Source organism: Macaca mulatta, chromosome 4 (assembly GCF_049350105.2).
Source record: "Macaca mulatta isolate MMU2019108-1 chromosome 4, T2T-MMU8v2.0, whole genome shotgun sequence".
In the NCBI taxonomy this organism is placed as follows: Eukaryota; Metazoa; Chordata; class Mammalia; order Primates; family Cercopithecidae; genus Macaca; species Macaca mulatta.
The window spans coordinates 102,484,651-102,500,592 of NC_133409.1; the positions used below are offsets into that span (position 1 = coordinate 102,484,651).

General features: G+C 34.4%; 1 protein-coding gene across 1 annotated transcript in view; it reads left to right on the forward strand.

Moving 5' to 3' along the window:
* The window catches only part of ME1 (malic enzyme 1), a 228,096-nt gene that overhangs the window by 91,100 nt on the left and 121,054 nt on the right, over window positions 1-15,942 (forward strand). Inside the window, exons 4-5 of the mRNA XM_015136858.3 lie at window positions 5,679-5,754; window positions 11,529-11,690. Coding sequence (XP_014992344.1) covers window positions 5,679-5,754; window positions 11,529-11,690 — 238 coding nt within the window. The remainder of the gene's footprint in view (window positions 1-5,678; window positions 5,755-11,528; window positions 11,691-15,942) is intronic.

Below are 15,942 nucleotides of genomic sequence, written 5' to 3' on the forward strand. Positions count from 1 at the left end.
TTTAAAAGTTAAGAGACCATGAAATTCTAAAAAAAAAAAAAAAAAAAACGTTTCTCGAAACAAATATTTTAATGTCAATTCAGGCAATTCCAGGACTCTCTACAACTCACAATTTATTAATCTGGTTATTTAAATCCTAGGGGAAATTAATTTTACTAAGTCATAGCATATTAGCATTGGGCATAAAAAAATACCCTACAATGAATAGTAATACTGATGATAGAAAATACAAATTTATTAAAAATAATACATCATTCTAAAAAAAAGATTATGTAGGAGAATATTTTTATTTGTAGGAAATGCATTACATCATTTGGTAGTGATGCGGCATCATGTTGGCATTTAAATCATAGTTCGGAAAAAAAACATTTTTATGTAATGTACTTCAAAGAATTCAAAGAATTTATTGCACTTAATGATCATATTGATCTATACTTTCTTAACTTTTTTTTCCCCTTGACTTCCTTTGGCTTCACAAACACTGGTTGTCTTACCTGTTAGATTATTTTCTTCTCAAGGACCATTCTTAGTCACCTTATTCTTTTGTTGTGGGTACTAATTTGTAATGTTTTTTTCCTTGGCCTTCTCTTCTTTCCCCTTTAATAATTTCTTCTATTCCTTTCAACTCTAGGCGTATCTATCCTAAATCTGCATCTTTATCCTAACTATTTCCTGATCTTTAGACCTACATTTTACTTGAAGTTAGCTTTTTTTAGTACTTCTTTTTCTGTCAATCTAGACCTTTGGTATATAACTCAGTACTGGGTTAACTTGACGGGCTCACTAATGCATACTCATATTTTGTGAAAAATGTGGGGTTTACTTTTCTTATTTCGAAAGATAGTAAAATTGGCTTCTGTAATGGAACAGAGGGTTATTAAGAAAATTTCAGAATAGTTACTTCCTATACTGATCTAGGATCAGGGTCGCAAACTTATTTCCAAAATGAAAGACAAGTTTGATTACAGTAGAAGGTTGCATGTTATAAAAAGGTGAATTTTATCTTGATATGAAACAAACTTTTAGGGATATTATCTGAGATAACATGAAGAAGTAAAAATATTATCTCATCTCCCAAATCTGTTTTGAAGGAAGAGGTTATGAGACAAGTTTTAACTGTATATATGAAAAAGGAGTTCATATTATAAAATTGTCTTAGTTCTAACATGAAATAAGAGTGAAAATATGAGTATTTTTAGTTGGCATATTTAAAATTAAACATTTTAAATTGATCAAGAATAGCAGGGATGGTGAAAAGTTATTCATTATAATTCCATTCATTTAAAAATGTTGATAAATACCTTTCTTATTTAAGCATTTTTATTTTACAGCTGTATATATGTGTATGTTGAAAATTAATGTTTTATATCCAACTCTCCACCAGAAAGTATGAGTCATTTCTGTACCAAAACACTTTTGGATATCTCATTCGATTTTTTTGCAAATAACTCAAATAGCTCTCCCAAAATGCTTGGTTTTGGTGGGACATTACAGGTCCTTTATTTGTTGAGCTCTCTTCAAAAGTAATAATTCTTTCTATGAATGAATCTCTACTCAGTGCAAGAGATTACAGGTGGCCAAATGACTCTCTTCCTGAAGCTGAACTCAGATATAGTAAACATTGGCATTTAATTGGTGTTAATTTTAGTGTAATTCATTGTCTCTCTTATTTTAAAAAATGGTATTTTCTGAAACCAGTGTTACTTGGAAAACCTTGGCTAACTCGCAAGTTCCTGAGAAATATTATTGGATACCCCAATAGCCCTGACTTGACCACTGTGCAAGCTATGCATGTAACAAAATTGCACTTGTACCCCCTAAATTTATACAAACAAAAAATAGTGTATTGCCAAGAACATCTTAATAATTCAACAAAAACGCCTTCTTTAAAAAGTCCAAAAATACTTTAATTTTATAATTATTTATTGAGATCCTGCTGATTTTATAGGCTCACATTGTACTATGACAAGGATCCGAAAGAAATATATACCTTATAAAGAACTTTAATCAGTTTTGAGAAACAAAATACATTCACATGAAACAGCAAGAAAACCATGAAAAGATATAATGTAGTGTTAGCTTAGTACATTAATATTCTTGTTGAATCAGACAGTCATCAGTAATCTTCCTATAGCACTGACATAATTTTTGGTTACTTAATGAGTCAGTATAAGTCTGGATTTATTTCATGTTTTCTATGCTTTATAATATTTGATTATAAAAGGCTTATTTTTCAGCACTGAAGTCAGCACATATTGTTGGATACATACTAATTGCTAGCACACTTATAGGCATTGGGGTTACATATGTAAGCAAAATAGAGTCTGTATACTGAAGCACCTTACCGCTTTGTGTGTACATGTACTCTGGGTGATGATGCCAGGGAAGACACAGACAGTTAACATTTGAATATATAAATAAAAAATTCCAGATATTTTTAAGTATTATGAAGGTAATAAAAATTTTGGGGTGGAAGTGCACTGACTACTGTTGTCTGAGGAGCCAAGATTTTAGCTGAAGATTGAATAATGAGAAAGAATTAAGTAGGTAGTTAGATTTATAGTTTGGAGCTCAAGGAGAAGTCTAGGGTGATGATAGAAGTTTGAGAGTCACTATTATGAATATGATATTTAAAACCATGAGAGGCCAAGTGCAGTAGCTCACACCTGTAATCACACTTTGGGAAGCTGAGGCAGGCGGATCACTTGAGGTCAGGAGTTCAAGACCAGCCTGGCCAACATGGTGAAACCCCATCTCATGTCTACTAAAACTACAAAAATTAGCTGGGCGTGGTGGCAGGCTCCTGTAATCCTAGCCACTCGAGAGGCTGAGGCAGGAGAATAGCTTGAACCCAGGAGGCAGAGGCTGCAGTGAGCCAAGATTGTGCCATTGCACTCCAACCTGGGTGACAGAGCAAGACACTGTCTCAAAAACAACCAACCAACCATGAGGGTGCTTAAGTTACATCAGTGAATATAACTGGAGAAGAGAGGAGTGTAGAGCCCTGGAACAGTTCAACGTTAAGAAGATGAAGAGGAGGAGGAGGCAGCAAAGGAACCTGAGAAGAAGCAGGTGGTGATTAGGAGGAAACCTAGGCAAATGTGGTATTTCAGCAGCAAGAAAAGAAAGTGTTTCACAAAAGGGAAAGCCAACAATGTCAAACACAGTCAAGAGGTCAAATAAGATGGGAGTTGAGAGCTGACCTTTGTCTGCACTGAGGTGAGACTCATCAGTGACTTAGTAAGAGTTGTCTTTGGAGAAGTGAGGAAGAAAAGCCTTATAGACAGATAGAAGAGAGAATAGATGGTAAAAAAAACCAAGGCAATAAGAATATGCAAATCTTTTGAAGGATTTGCTATGAATCAGAGGAGAATAGGGGATAAAATCCAATGTTTTGAAAAGATGGATAATATAGCACAGGTTTTTGTGCCAAAAACTCCAGTAGAAAAAGCAGTGATGCAGCATAGAGATGGAATAATTACAGGAGTGAAGCCTTTGAAAAGGTGAGATGGGATAGGATCCTGAGCAAACATGATGGCCTTAATAATGGTAGGAAAATTTCTTCTCTTATAACAGGAGGGAAGGCAGAAGTTGTGGGGAAAAAAAAAAAAGATGCAGATGGGTTAGTGGAATTTATATTAGAATGATGAAGTAGTTTTTACCGTACTGCATCTACTTCTCTTGAAATTCAAGATTAGATTAGCAACAAAGTGTAACAGAGGAACAGGTGTGCAAGAGTGAGGAGAAAGAAGATGTAAAATTGTCCTCTCTGAGAATAGTAAGTTAAATTTGCTAAGACATCATAGTGGGTGGTAAACTTCACAAGAGAAGAGTGCCAGTTGGAAATTTGCAGCCATAAATAGTAAGTAAATCTTATCAACACTTTTTGTGATTTTTCTAAAACAATACTTTTGCCAATCAGTAGCAGTAGTCATCTCTATTACCTAGATAGTATTCTTGAAAAACCACTTTCTGCTCAAGGAAACAGGTTAGAAAAATGACTCATTTTAGGTCTGGGGCAGAAAACTTTCAAAATAGACCTGACATTTGATCATAACAGAGCAAGGAAGCCATCAAAAACTTCTATAGTCACGTCAAAAGGACTCAGGGGACAGCATGAAGAGTCTTTCACTTGTTCAAGATGAAATAATATGAATATCAATAAGGAAAATAACTATAATGGATTGAAACACATCAAATATGTTTAAATCCATGAGTTCAAATTGATAAAAAAAAAAAAAAAAAAAAAAAACCAACAACAAAACCATACACACAACAACAACTAAGTGGAAACTTCTGAAGAAATCTAGTTAACCAGCTTTTTAATTTAAAAACTGATAAAGAAAATCGAGCATTTTTTCTTTTTCTATATCAGCCATGTCTTTGGATACCCATAGATGTGGTGAAATTTCTTTTTAAAGGGGTGTTCCAGTAAATAAATAATTAATGATATAATTGGAATATCACCATTTTGTAATTCCAGATTAATTCATGAACTTAGACATTTAGCAAAATAAGCTACTAACATCACAAAAAGGAATACCAAATATGGTGTGCCTTCTGATAACATCAAACCATGAAATGTCTTGTCCAAAAAAATTGAACATGAATCTGATTATGCTTCTAGATTCAATTTTCTATTACCAATTTTCCAAGAATACAGAAGAAAGATTAACATGTTAATCTATATGGTAGGTATTTAATTAGCCAAATCCATATTAAGGGAAACTCTACCAAATTAAACAATAGTGCCTACGGAAGGTTTATGATTTGGTGATATAAAACTATACATTAACTATAAAGGAAGTGATACCATAAAAGTGAGGATAGTAGTTACACTTAGAAAGGAAGAGTCTTTGGGAGAAAACATGTGGATAGGTTTTGGGTCGCTGGCAAGATTCTGTTTAAATGAATATTATGTAGAAAGGTGGTTGTCTTATAACAATTCATTAAGCTGTATGTGGTTCTTTATATCTGAGTTATATTTAACAATACTAGAGCAAAACTTTTAAATGAGGATAAGGCATTTACATATTTTAAATTCTATTAATTTAATTTGTGAAGTTACTTGTTAAGCTTTTGTAGGAAATGGGAGGGAAAAACAGTGTTAAAGACTTGAGAATAAATAACAGAGTTGCAAACGGCAACTAAGATCACAAATCAAAGAAATCAAGTGAGCTCTACATGAAAGAGCTGCTCAGCATTAGTCGGTCACTTCAGCCATCTCTAACACATGTTCTCATCTTCGTGTTGAAAATGGATTAAGTGGAATATACATTGAAAATGCCTGTTTACAGATGCTACATGTTGCTTTTCAAAGTGCTTTTATGTATATTATATCATGACAGATTCTAAATGAATTTGTGAGTGGAACTGATAATGCTATCTAAATTCTCTGTACATAAAAATAGTGAATGTTTATTAATTTAAAAAATTTAAAAATATCTAAGAAAACAAACTTCCCTTTACTGTAGATGTCAATATATTATTTCAAGTAATTTTTCCCTTACTTATAAGAGTTCCTGCCCCTTATTTATTTAAGGAAATAATGTTCACCAGTTTGATAAAAATTGAGATAGATTAAATTGTTGTTTGAGAAAATGTTTAAGATATTCATGATAGTTTGACAGGCCTGAAGTAAATGTAAACTACTCCTTTTTTTTTTTTTTTTCTGCCAGAGGTCTCTTTATTAGTATCCACGATCGAGGGCATATTGCTTCGGTTCTCAATGCATGGCCAGAAGATGTCATCAAGGTAAGTTATCATGTTTTTCCATTATGGCAAATTTTTTCTTTTTTCTGTCCCATAAAACGGTTTAAAACATACTGACAATTCTCATGATAATAGGTAGCATTCATTAGCTTTTCTAGTGAATATCACCTAATTTATATCCCTTTGATTTTTACATAGTGGGTTAATTTTATTCTGATGCCATTTAGATACTAAGTTTTCCTATTATTTCTATCTAATTTCTTAGTACCTCCATTCTAAGTAATGATAAATGTTGAATATGTGAGAGCATCTGAATTTCTTTAAGCAAACCCTTAAATTCTATCTGTTGTGTTTAATTATCCACTAGGAGGAATCCAAGTAGGCAAGAAAAAAAGTCTGTTAATTCATTTATTTTATTATTATGACTTTAAGTAGCTCATTTGACTTCCCTCTGTAAGTGAGCTAATGAAAATAAAAGTAATAATAGTACCTGACATTTGGTAGCATTCCGAATGAGACTTTTTACATGGATTAGCTCTTATAATAATAATAATTGATTGAGGAAAGAAAGGCACAGATGGGTTACAAAGTAGCCTAAGATAGTGGTGGGAACTCCATACAGGCCCCAGAGCTGGCCTCTGAGTCCCTGTTCTTAGACACAGGGCTATGCCATCTTCCTTGTCTAAGGGAGTTGAGAAGTGTTTGTTCTCCCTTTGGTTCCCTCTTTCCTTTCTGTTGAGTGCCTAGCAACTTAGTGGTATCTTTTAGTACCAGGATGGAATAAATCAATGCCTTTTGGTGGTACAAAGGCACTTCAGGTATAACTTCTGAATGTAAGTCCACTAATGATCTTTTTAAAATTATTTTAATTTTTTTTGAGACAAAGTCCCACTGTGTTGCTCAGTCTGGTCTTGAACTTCTGACCTCAAGCAGTCCTCCTGCCTGAGCTTCCCAAAGTATTGAAACTATAGGTGTGAGCTACCATGCCTGGGTGATCTTTCCTATTTGAGATATTGTGGCTATAATTGATTAATTTGGTTCTGTAGGGCTCATGCTAGGAAAACTTGTAAATTAAAGTGGTTTTTATTATTTCCAATGTCCTCAATTTTCTTTCTTTTTTTTTTTTTTTTTTTTTTTCTTTCTCCACCTAAGTTGCTTCCTCAGCTTTTCTGCTATCAACAAGATCATATTATCCAGATTCTGGTCTTAGAAACTACCCTAAGAAACATCTTAATTCTATAAAGCATAAATGTCTGGTCACCTAAGGATGTTTACTTTTAATCAGGACCTAAAGGAGATTTAAAGAATTAACAAGTTGGCTAGAAGTGGTGGCTCAGGCCTGTGATCCCAACACTTTGGGAGGCCGAGGTGGGTGGGAAGATTGCTTGAGCTCAGGAGTTTGAGACCAGCCTGGGCAACATAGTGAGACTCCATTTCTAGAAAAAATTTAAAAATTAGCTGGAATGGTGGTGCATGCCTGTAGTCTCAGTTACTTGGGAGGCTGAGGTAGGAGGATCACTTGAACCCAGGAGTTCGATTCTGCAATGGGCTATGATCACACCACTACACTCTAGCCTGGGCAACAGATTGAGACCCTGTCTCGGAAAAAAAAACAAAAAACAAAAAAGAATTAACAAGTCAATATAGGAAATAGTTCTGCAGTAGAGAGTTCTAGTCAATATCCCTGTAATCGTAACAGCTAGGCAGAAAGCTATCACACCATGTTTCTTGTTTTTCCAACTAGCTGATCTCTACATCTTTAACTTTATTCATAGGCTACTTTTATCCTTTGGACTCTTAATATTGGGCCCTTACTGATGTTCTTATCCCTAACTATGCCCTCTTTTATTTAAAAGTCTTAGTGTAGTGCCTGGCACATAGTAGGTACTTAGTAAATGGCAGCTATTGACTGTAAAAGAATGCTGAAGATAGATAAGTACATCTTATATGGTCTCTCACTATATACTTGAAAGTACCCATGAAATAAAGTCAATTATTAGGTAAAATATAATCAAACTATGTGGTATTATAAGTGCCTTATTTATTCATTCTGAGGATATTATTATTTAGAGAAGGCTGGAATAGTTAAGAAAACTTTTGTAGCAAAGTCGGAACTTAAATCCAACCTTTGATAGTTAGAAAGGGAAAAACATACTATTCTAAGAAGGGAACAGATGAATGTAGGTATCAAGTTCAGTAAGAGAATGGGGTGTTTTTAGACAATAAGAAAATTCACTGGCCTGACTAAATCTGAATTAATATTGGAATATAGTGGAATTAAGATTGTTTAAGGGGTAATCAAATTATAAAAGGTTTTGAAATTCAGAAAAAGATTTAGATTTGAACAAATAGAATGTCATATTTAACAAGGAAATCACTTTGTATTAGTAATATTTGAACAAGGTTCACTGGAAACAGATTTTAGAGTAGTTTCAGGAAAGCAGGAAAAGATGCAAAGCTTCTGCATTTAGGTAGGCTACAAGAGGATGGGCCTTGGGAAATTAAATGAAGGGATGAAGACAGGACACATGGAGAGTATCTTTGTGTGTTCAGCAGAAATCTGCATATTTCATACAGAAGTTTCTATTTAGGTAATGCCTAGGTAATAATTTGTATAGTGTGGTGAAGATTTAATTTCTGAGAAATGGACATCACTGATAGAATTGTAGTTGTCTTACTGACATTAATCCTGCAGTTGTGACTTAATGATTGTATAGAAAACATCCAACTGCTTCATTTTTCTGAAGCAGGAGATAAAGTAGGTTAAAAAAAAAAAAGCAAGAGAATATTAATTTAGTGATAAACTACTTAAGTGACAAAACTTTTTTTCTTTGAGAGAATTGTTTTACTGTTAAAATCTACTCTTTTATATGGAAGTATTTATGAATTAATGCCATAAATGTACATTTGTAATAAAGCATAAATATCAAATGTCTCAAAACATATTTTAAAAACTTCTCAAACTACTACACATATAAATGTTCATGTATATGTATATAATTAAATAATATAAATAACTCTGAGAGAAGAACTTAGGGAATAAAAGTTATGAAGAAATAAGAAATAATGAACTTTTTTTTTTTTTTTTTTTTTTGAGACAGTTTCACTCTTTTTGCCTAGGCTGGAATGCAATGGTGCAATCTCTGCTCACTGCAACCTCTGCCTTGCAGGTTCAAGCAATTCTCCTGCCTCAGCCTCCCGAGTAGCTGGGAGGCTACTCACCACCACACCCGGCTAATTTTTGTATTTTTAGTAGAAACGGGGTTTCACCATGTTGGTCAGGCTGGTCTCGAACTCCTGACCTCAGGTGATCCGCCTGCCTCAGCCTCCCAAAGTGTGCTGGGGTTACAAGTGTGAGCTACCGCAAGTGGACTGCTTTTTTTTTTTTTTTTTTTTCATGTTCAAGACATATATTTAGTTTAACATAGATGAGCTATCAAAAATAAGTGAAAAGGTATGCCACTTGAAATTCCTTTTTCAGAATTTTGAAACCAAATAACACCTCTCTGTGTTTAAGCACTTTCGATGAAATTTGGAAAGCATTTTATAAATTATTATTCAGGTCATAACTAAGCTAAGCTAAATGACTAAGCTAACTAAGCTAAATGACAATATTGCTTTTCTTATAAAACATATCATTAAAAATATTTGTAAGTATAGGCAGGCCAAATGGACTTTACCTATGTAAAGATCACATTCATAAAAGTTATATATTATCAATGATATGTAAAAGTACCTCTATTTGTGGTAATGCAATAAATAAAACTGTCTGTTAAATACACTTTAGAAGTATTAGGACTTTGAAAATTTGGCCTTAATTTAATTTAAAAAACAAAGTTATAGTTCTCTGCAGTATTTATCTTTTTTACCTTAAATCAGGGCTAAGTTAACCCAGTAGTATCGGATTGCTTCCTCCAAAAGAGCATCACATATTGATCCATTGCTATTTGACATGAAAAATCTTCCAAAGACAAATGTATAGAATATGCAAAAATGATTTTCACCTACCTCCCAAATGTATTTGCTTTTAAGATAGTTTTGCAAGAGCTGAATAATATAGGTGAACAGGAAATTAAATAAAATATCTTAGAAATATATTTTAAAATATATTCTGCAATGTGGTATGGTGAAAAGAGCACTGTACTAGGAATTAACATATGTGGGTTTCTGGTTCTTTGATATTAATCAAGTAAATCACCTTAGCGAAATTATTTCAGTTCTCTGATTTTTCAGTTTCCTAATTTATAAAATAAGAGGAATAGATGGAATATACTTTAGATTTCTCTTTACTTCTAAAATGCTATGACTTTATAATTAGCTCTGATGAAATAATAGTAATAATAGCTATAAATTTTTAAGAATTTGTAATGTACCAGGTACTGTGGTAAGTTCTTTATATATCATGATTTCATTTTATGTAATCATAGTTTTATTCAATTTACTAATATTTGTTGATTGTTTACTGTGTGCCAAATGCTGTACTAGGTGCTGATGTACAGTGGTAAGCAAAAAGACCCAGTTCCCAATTTTATACAGCTACTCAGAAAAGTACATTTATTACTCCCAATTTACCAATAAGAAACAGAAGCTTAAAATTCACCCAAGGCCAAATAACTGACATTTTCCCACATTTCTCTGAATATGATGAGTGTAGCAGTTTGTAGACTAATAAATTGTGTTTCATAAGATTGGTTTTGTTTAAATTCATATAATTGACATGAATCAGAAAGATATTCAATAATGATATCAGATTGGTTTTGTTTAAATTCATATAATTGACATGATCACAAAGATGTTCAATAATGATATCAAATTACATCGAATTAAAATCTCCACATGATTAAAGTATGTGCTTCATAAATATTCAAGTTAATTAGAAATAAACTAAGCAGGCTGGGCGCGGTGGTGACACATGCCTATAATCCCAGCACTTTGGGAGACTGGGACGGGTGGATCACGAGGTCAGGAGTTTGAGACCAGCCTGGCCAACACAGTGAAACCCTGTCTCTACTACAAATACAAAAATTAGCTGGGCATGGTGGTGAGCGCCTGTAATGCCAGCTACTCGGGAGGCTGAGACAGGAGAATTGCCTGAACCTGGGCGGCAGAGGTTGCAGTGAGCTGAGATCACGCCACTCCTCTCCAGCCTGGGCGACAGAGCAAGACTCTGTCTCGGAAAAAAGAAAAAGAAAAAGAAAAAGAAAGAAGGAGGGAGGGAGGGAGGGGGGAAGCAGACAAAATTCATTAAATCTAGTGGAAAATGTTCAGGTAAGAGAAGTAGCAGACTGTACCGGACATGTTTCAAAGATATCAAGTGATTATAGGAGTTAAGGAGAATGGGTCAGATTGTTGTAAAAATAGGAGGATAGTGCCAGGATGCATAAACTAAAGATCAGAGCATTTAGGGCAGAGGTGTAACCTCCTCAATCTCTTCAGTAACTATGCAGTAATTTACTAAGGACACTCTTGCGCAAAACCACCTTCTTTTGGTTCCTGGTGTGAGCTCTTATTTCCTTATGCTTTACCTACTTGCTCCTCTTGATTGAAAACTTAAGTTATTTGGTATGTTTGAATCCTTATGTGCACACATGCCCTTCTTTTTTCAATAACCTAATTAAGCATATTTATAAATCAAGTTCATTTCTTCACCTTATTCTTCCACAATTACAATTTATAAAATCTTTTTCATATATATTCAATTTATGTTTTTTTAACAGCTTAATATTTCACTAGTAGTTACTTCAGAAGTAGAGTCAGAAATTGTGTCTCAGGATTTGTGAAAACCTGTTAATAGGTAATTTTTCTTTTTCTTCTAGGCCATTGTGGTGACTGATGGAGAGCGTATTCTTGGCTTGGGAGACCTTGGCTGTAATGGCATGGGCATCCCTGTGGGTAAATTGGCTCTATATACAGCTTGCGGAGGGATGAATCCTCAAAAATGTCTGCCTGTCATTCTGGATGTGGGAACCGAAAATGAGGTAATTTATTTACGCCTATAAGGCAGCTATGTACCTTTAAAAATGGCATAAATCCTTGCATTTTGAACTTATTCCAGGAACTTCATAAAATTCATTCTTTTTTGTATGGTTCTCTCTCTCTCTCTCCAAATCTCCCTTTAGTATTATTTAAAAAATTACTTCTCCTGTTCTCCTTTTCCCATCTTTATAACGTGATTAATCTTTTATCTGCTTCCCTAGTGCCTTATGTTGCTTTGATATGTATTTTCACCGTTATTCTATAGAGTATATGTTTTACTTTAAGACAATAGTTTTAAAAATTATTATTTTTTTATTATATAGGAACTAATCCTATGGGATTTATTAAATTAATCAGTCTGAAATATTCTTGTTTTAAAAACTATATTGAACCTAAAGTAGATCATTTGGAGTTTAACTTTTCTCATTCATGACTTTATATTTTAGAATCTTAAAGTCATATGTTAAGTACTACTTTTTTGCTCATCCTTTACTGCTAATATTTAGGAGTTAGCTAACTAGATACTAGAAGTTAAATGTAGAATTTTCTGAAATAGAAATGAAAGATAATAGTCAGTTAAGGATGAACATTTAAAAAGTTATTTACAAATTTCAGACCTAGGTCCCAAGCAGATATATCATCAAATAAGACCATAACACAAATAGTACATGCATTATGTTTATTTTCTTTGTCTTCTTCTAAAACAATTGAAGTTAAAACTTTTGATCTGTAAGTAATGTGAAATATATTTTTGCATGAACAAAAATATATTTACAATAGTGACTTAAACAGTTATGTTTTTTAACATACACATAAAAAGTTATAATATTTAACTTGATCTGTGCATGAATGCTCACTTAACCTTTATCAAAGGATACATTTTGATAAAAATACATTGCTTATCTGGCATTTTCTTTTCTGATACCAATAGAAATGGCTTAGAAATTATCAAAGCTGGCTTCTTGACCTCTTTAAACAATTGTCCTAAAATTGTGTGTATACATTGAACATTAACATTTCGTCTTTAAGCCAGGAGAGGTGGTGTGTACCTACAGTCCTAGCTACTCAGGAGGCTGGAAGGTAGGAGGATTGCTTGAACTCAGGAGGTTCAGGATGCAGTGAGCCATGATCATGCAATTGGACTACAGCCTGGGCTACAGAGTGAGAGCCTGCTCTAAAAAATTTAAATTAAAATAAAATAAATATATTTCTACTTTATTTTAAAAATATATTTTAAAAATTGTTCTGTGATAAGTTGCATTGACATAAAATAGTTAATTTCTTATTTTTGATTTTTTGTTTGTTTGTTTTTTGTTTTTTAAGAAGGAGTCTCACTCTGTCACCCAGGCTGGAGTGCAGTGGCGTGATCTCCACTTACTGCAACCTCCGCCTCCCAGGTTCAAGCGATTCTCCTGCCTCAGCCTCCCAAGTAGCTGGGACTACATGCACGTGCCACCATTCTTGGCTAATTTTTTCTATTTTTAGTAGAGAGGGGGTTTCACCGTGTTAGCCAGGATGGTCTCGATCTCCTGACCTCCTGATCCATCCACCTCACCCTCCCAAAGTGCTGGGATTACAGGCGTGAGCCACTGCACCCAACCTATTTGTTTTTATTTTCTTTAAGACAGGATCTCACTGCCGTTGCCTAGGCTAGAGTGCACTATCATGATCATGGTTCACTGCAGCATCAATCTCCCATGCTCAGGTGATTCTGCCACCTCAACCTCCCAAGTAGCTAGGACTACAGGTACATGCCACCACAACTGGGTAATTTTTTGTTTACATTGAAATCAAATTTTAAAAATCACAAAAATAGGTAATACATCTTAAAAATTCTGTGGAGAAATGAGGAGGAATATATAATGACAAAACAGACGTGCAAAAATGTTAGAATTTGGCTTTCTTTTTTTTTTGTAAGAGATAGGATGTTGCACTGCCACCCAGGCTGTAATGCAGTGGCAATATCATAGCTCATTGCAGCCTTAAACTCCTGAGCCCAAGTGGTCCTCCTGCCTCAGCCTTTCAAGTAGCTTAGATTTCAGGTGTGCACCACCACACCCAGCTAATTTTTTTAACTGTTTTTTTGTTTTGTTTTGTTTTTTGTTTTGTTTTTTAAGACGGGTTCTTGCTATGTAAGTTGCCCAGACTGGTTTTGAACTCCTGGTCTCAAATAATCCTCCTACTTCACTGGGATAACAGTGAAGTTTTAAACAGTTTTAACCCTGTGCCATTTATTGAGTGTGTTTGTATAATGTGGACATTATAAAAGGCTGTGCACTAGTGAAACTGTAACACTAGGACTCTTGCATTGATTGTATTATATGAAAGAATTAATTTCATGAGCGAGATTGTTTTATATTAAAGAATTGATTTCATGAAAGTAGGTCTTAAAATTGCCAAATTGATGGTTGTCTTCAATTTTCCACATTATCTCTGTTTAGTGTATGTTTCTTTCCTCTTTTGGTATTCATTGCTTTTATGTTATTACATTTCTATCCAGTATCTTACTTCCTCAGCCTGAAGAACCCATCCACCTATCCTTCACGAAATTTCTTAGTTTACCCAACTGTAGATCTAGCTTTCTCTCTTTTTTTTTTTTTTAATTAAGACATGTCTGGTTCATACTACATTTCAGAATTTTTAAGCCGATAATTAGAAAATAATCTGATTATCTAAATGAATCTACTGTTAAAATGCTGTGTATTATTTCTAGAGATTTTGCTTACTGCCATTGGACTTTCAGGAATATTGAGGGAAGAAAATTAAGTGAATGGTGAACCTTTAACTCTTTGACAGGTCACCGGAGAATACCTTTGTCACTTTGAGAGTGACAGAGGTCTTTGAGAGACCTTTCTGAAACCCCTCAAATTGCATTTGGTATTATACCAATATTGAGTACCTACTCATTATGTTAAGTGAAATAAACCAGGCACAGAAAGACAAATATCCCATGTTCTCACACCCGAGCTAAAAAAGTTGATCTCATGGAGGTAAAGAGAAGAACAATAGTTGCCAAAGACTGGGAAGGGTGTGTGTATGTCAGGGTAGGGAGTGGGAGGATGAAGAGAGGTTGGTTAATGGGTACAAATATGTCAATTGAAGAAGTAAGTTCTAATGTTTGATAGTAGAGTAGGGTGACTACATTTACCAACACTGTATTGTATATTTCAAAATAGCTAGAAGAGAGGACTTGAAATGCTATCAACACATTGAAATGATACTCAAGGTGGCTGGGCGCGGTGGCTCATACCTGTAATCCCAGAACTTTGGCAGGCCGAGGCGGGCGGATCACCTGAGGTTGGGAGTTTGAGACCAGCCTGAGCAATATAGAGAAAACCTGTCTCTACTGAAAATACAAAATTAGCTGGGCATGGTGGTACATGCCTGTAATCCCACCAACTTGGGAGGCTGAGGCAGTAGAACTGCTTGAACCCGGTGGCAGAGGTTGCAGTGAGCTGAGATCATGCCATTGCACTCCAGCCTGGGCAACAAGAGCAAAACTCTGTCTCAAAAAAAGAAAAGAAAAGAAAAGAAATAATACTCAAGATGATGGACTCCCTGAATACCCTGACTTGATCATTACACATTCCATGCATGTAACAAAGTATCACATGTACTCCATAAAAATATACAAATTTATGTATCAATAAACAAATTTTTAAAAAGTATTGAATATCTGCTATCCATCAAAGCCTAAGCAAAACCTAGATAATATTGGCGTAAAAAATGTAAGATTTTGCCAGCAGGATGCTCTGAATCTAGAAGAGGAGATACACATGTAACTAGTTTCAGTATGTATTAATTGCTTTCTTTGGTAAAGGCATTTGAAGGCGTTTAGCAAACCAATTCTCTGACAATTATTATATACTCTTGTTATCGGTGAACAAAGAATTGGACAAAACATACAAAACATACAAAGCAAGGAAAGAATGAAGCAAGAAAAGCAGAGATTTATTGAAAATGAAAGCATACTCCACAGAGTGGGAATGGGCCTGAGCAGCCGCTCAAGGACCTAGATACAGAATCTTGTCAGGTCCTAATACCCCCTAGAGGTTTCCCATTGGCCAATTGGTGTTCACCCCATTTAAATGAAGTGGTGGCCTGCAATCACTTCAGTGGTGGACTGAAGTGAAGTTACAAAGGTCACATTCCTAGCAAACATCTGATTGGTTGTGGAAAGCAACCAATGGGAGGATAAAGTAAAGTTACAAAACTGTGTTTCTATGCAAATGAAGGCTTGGCTCACAGTCAGTC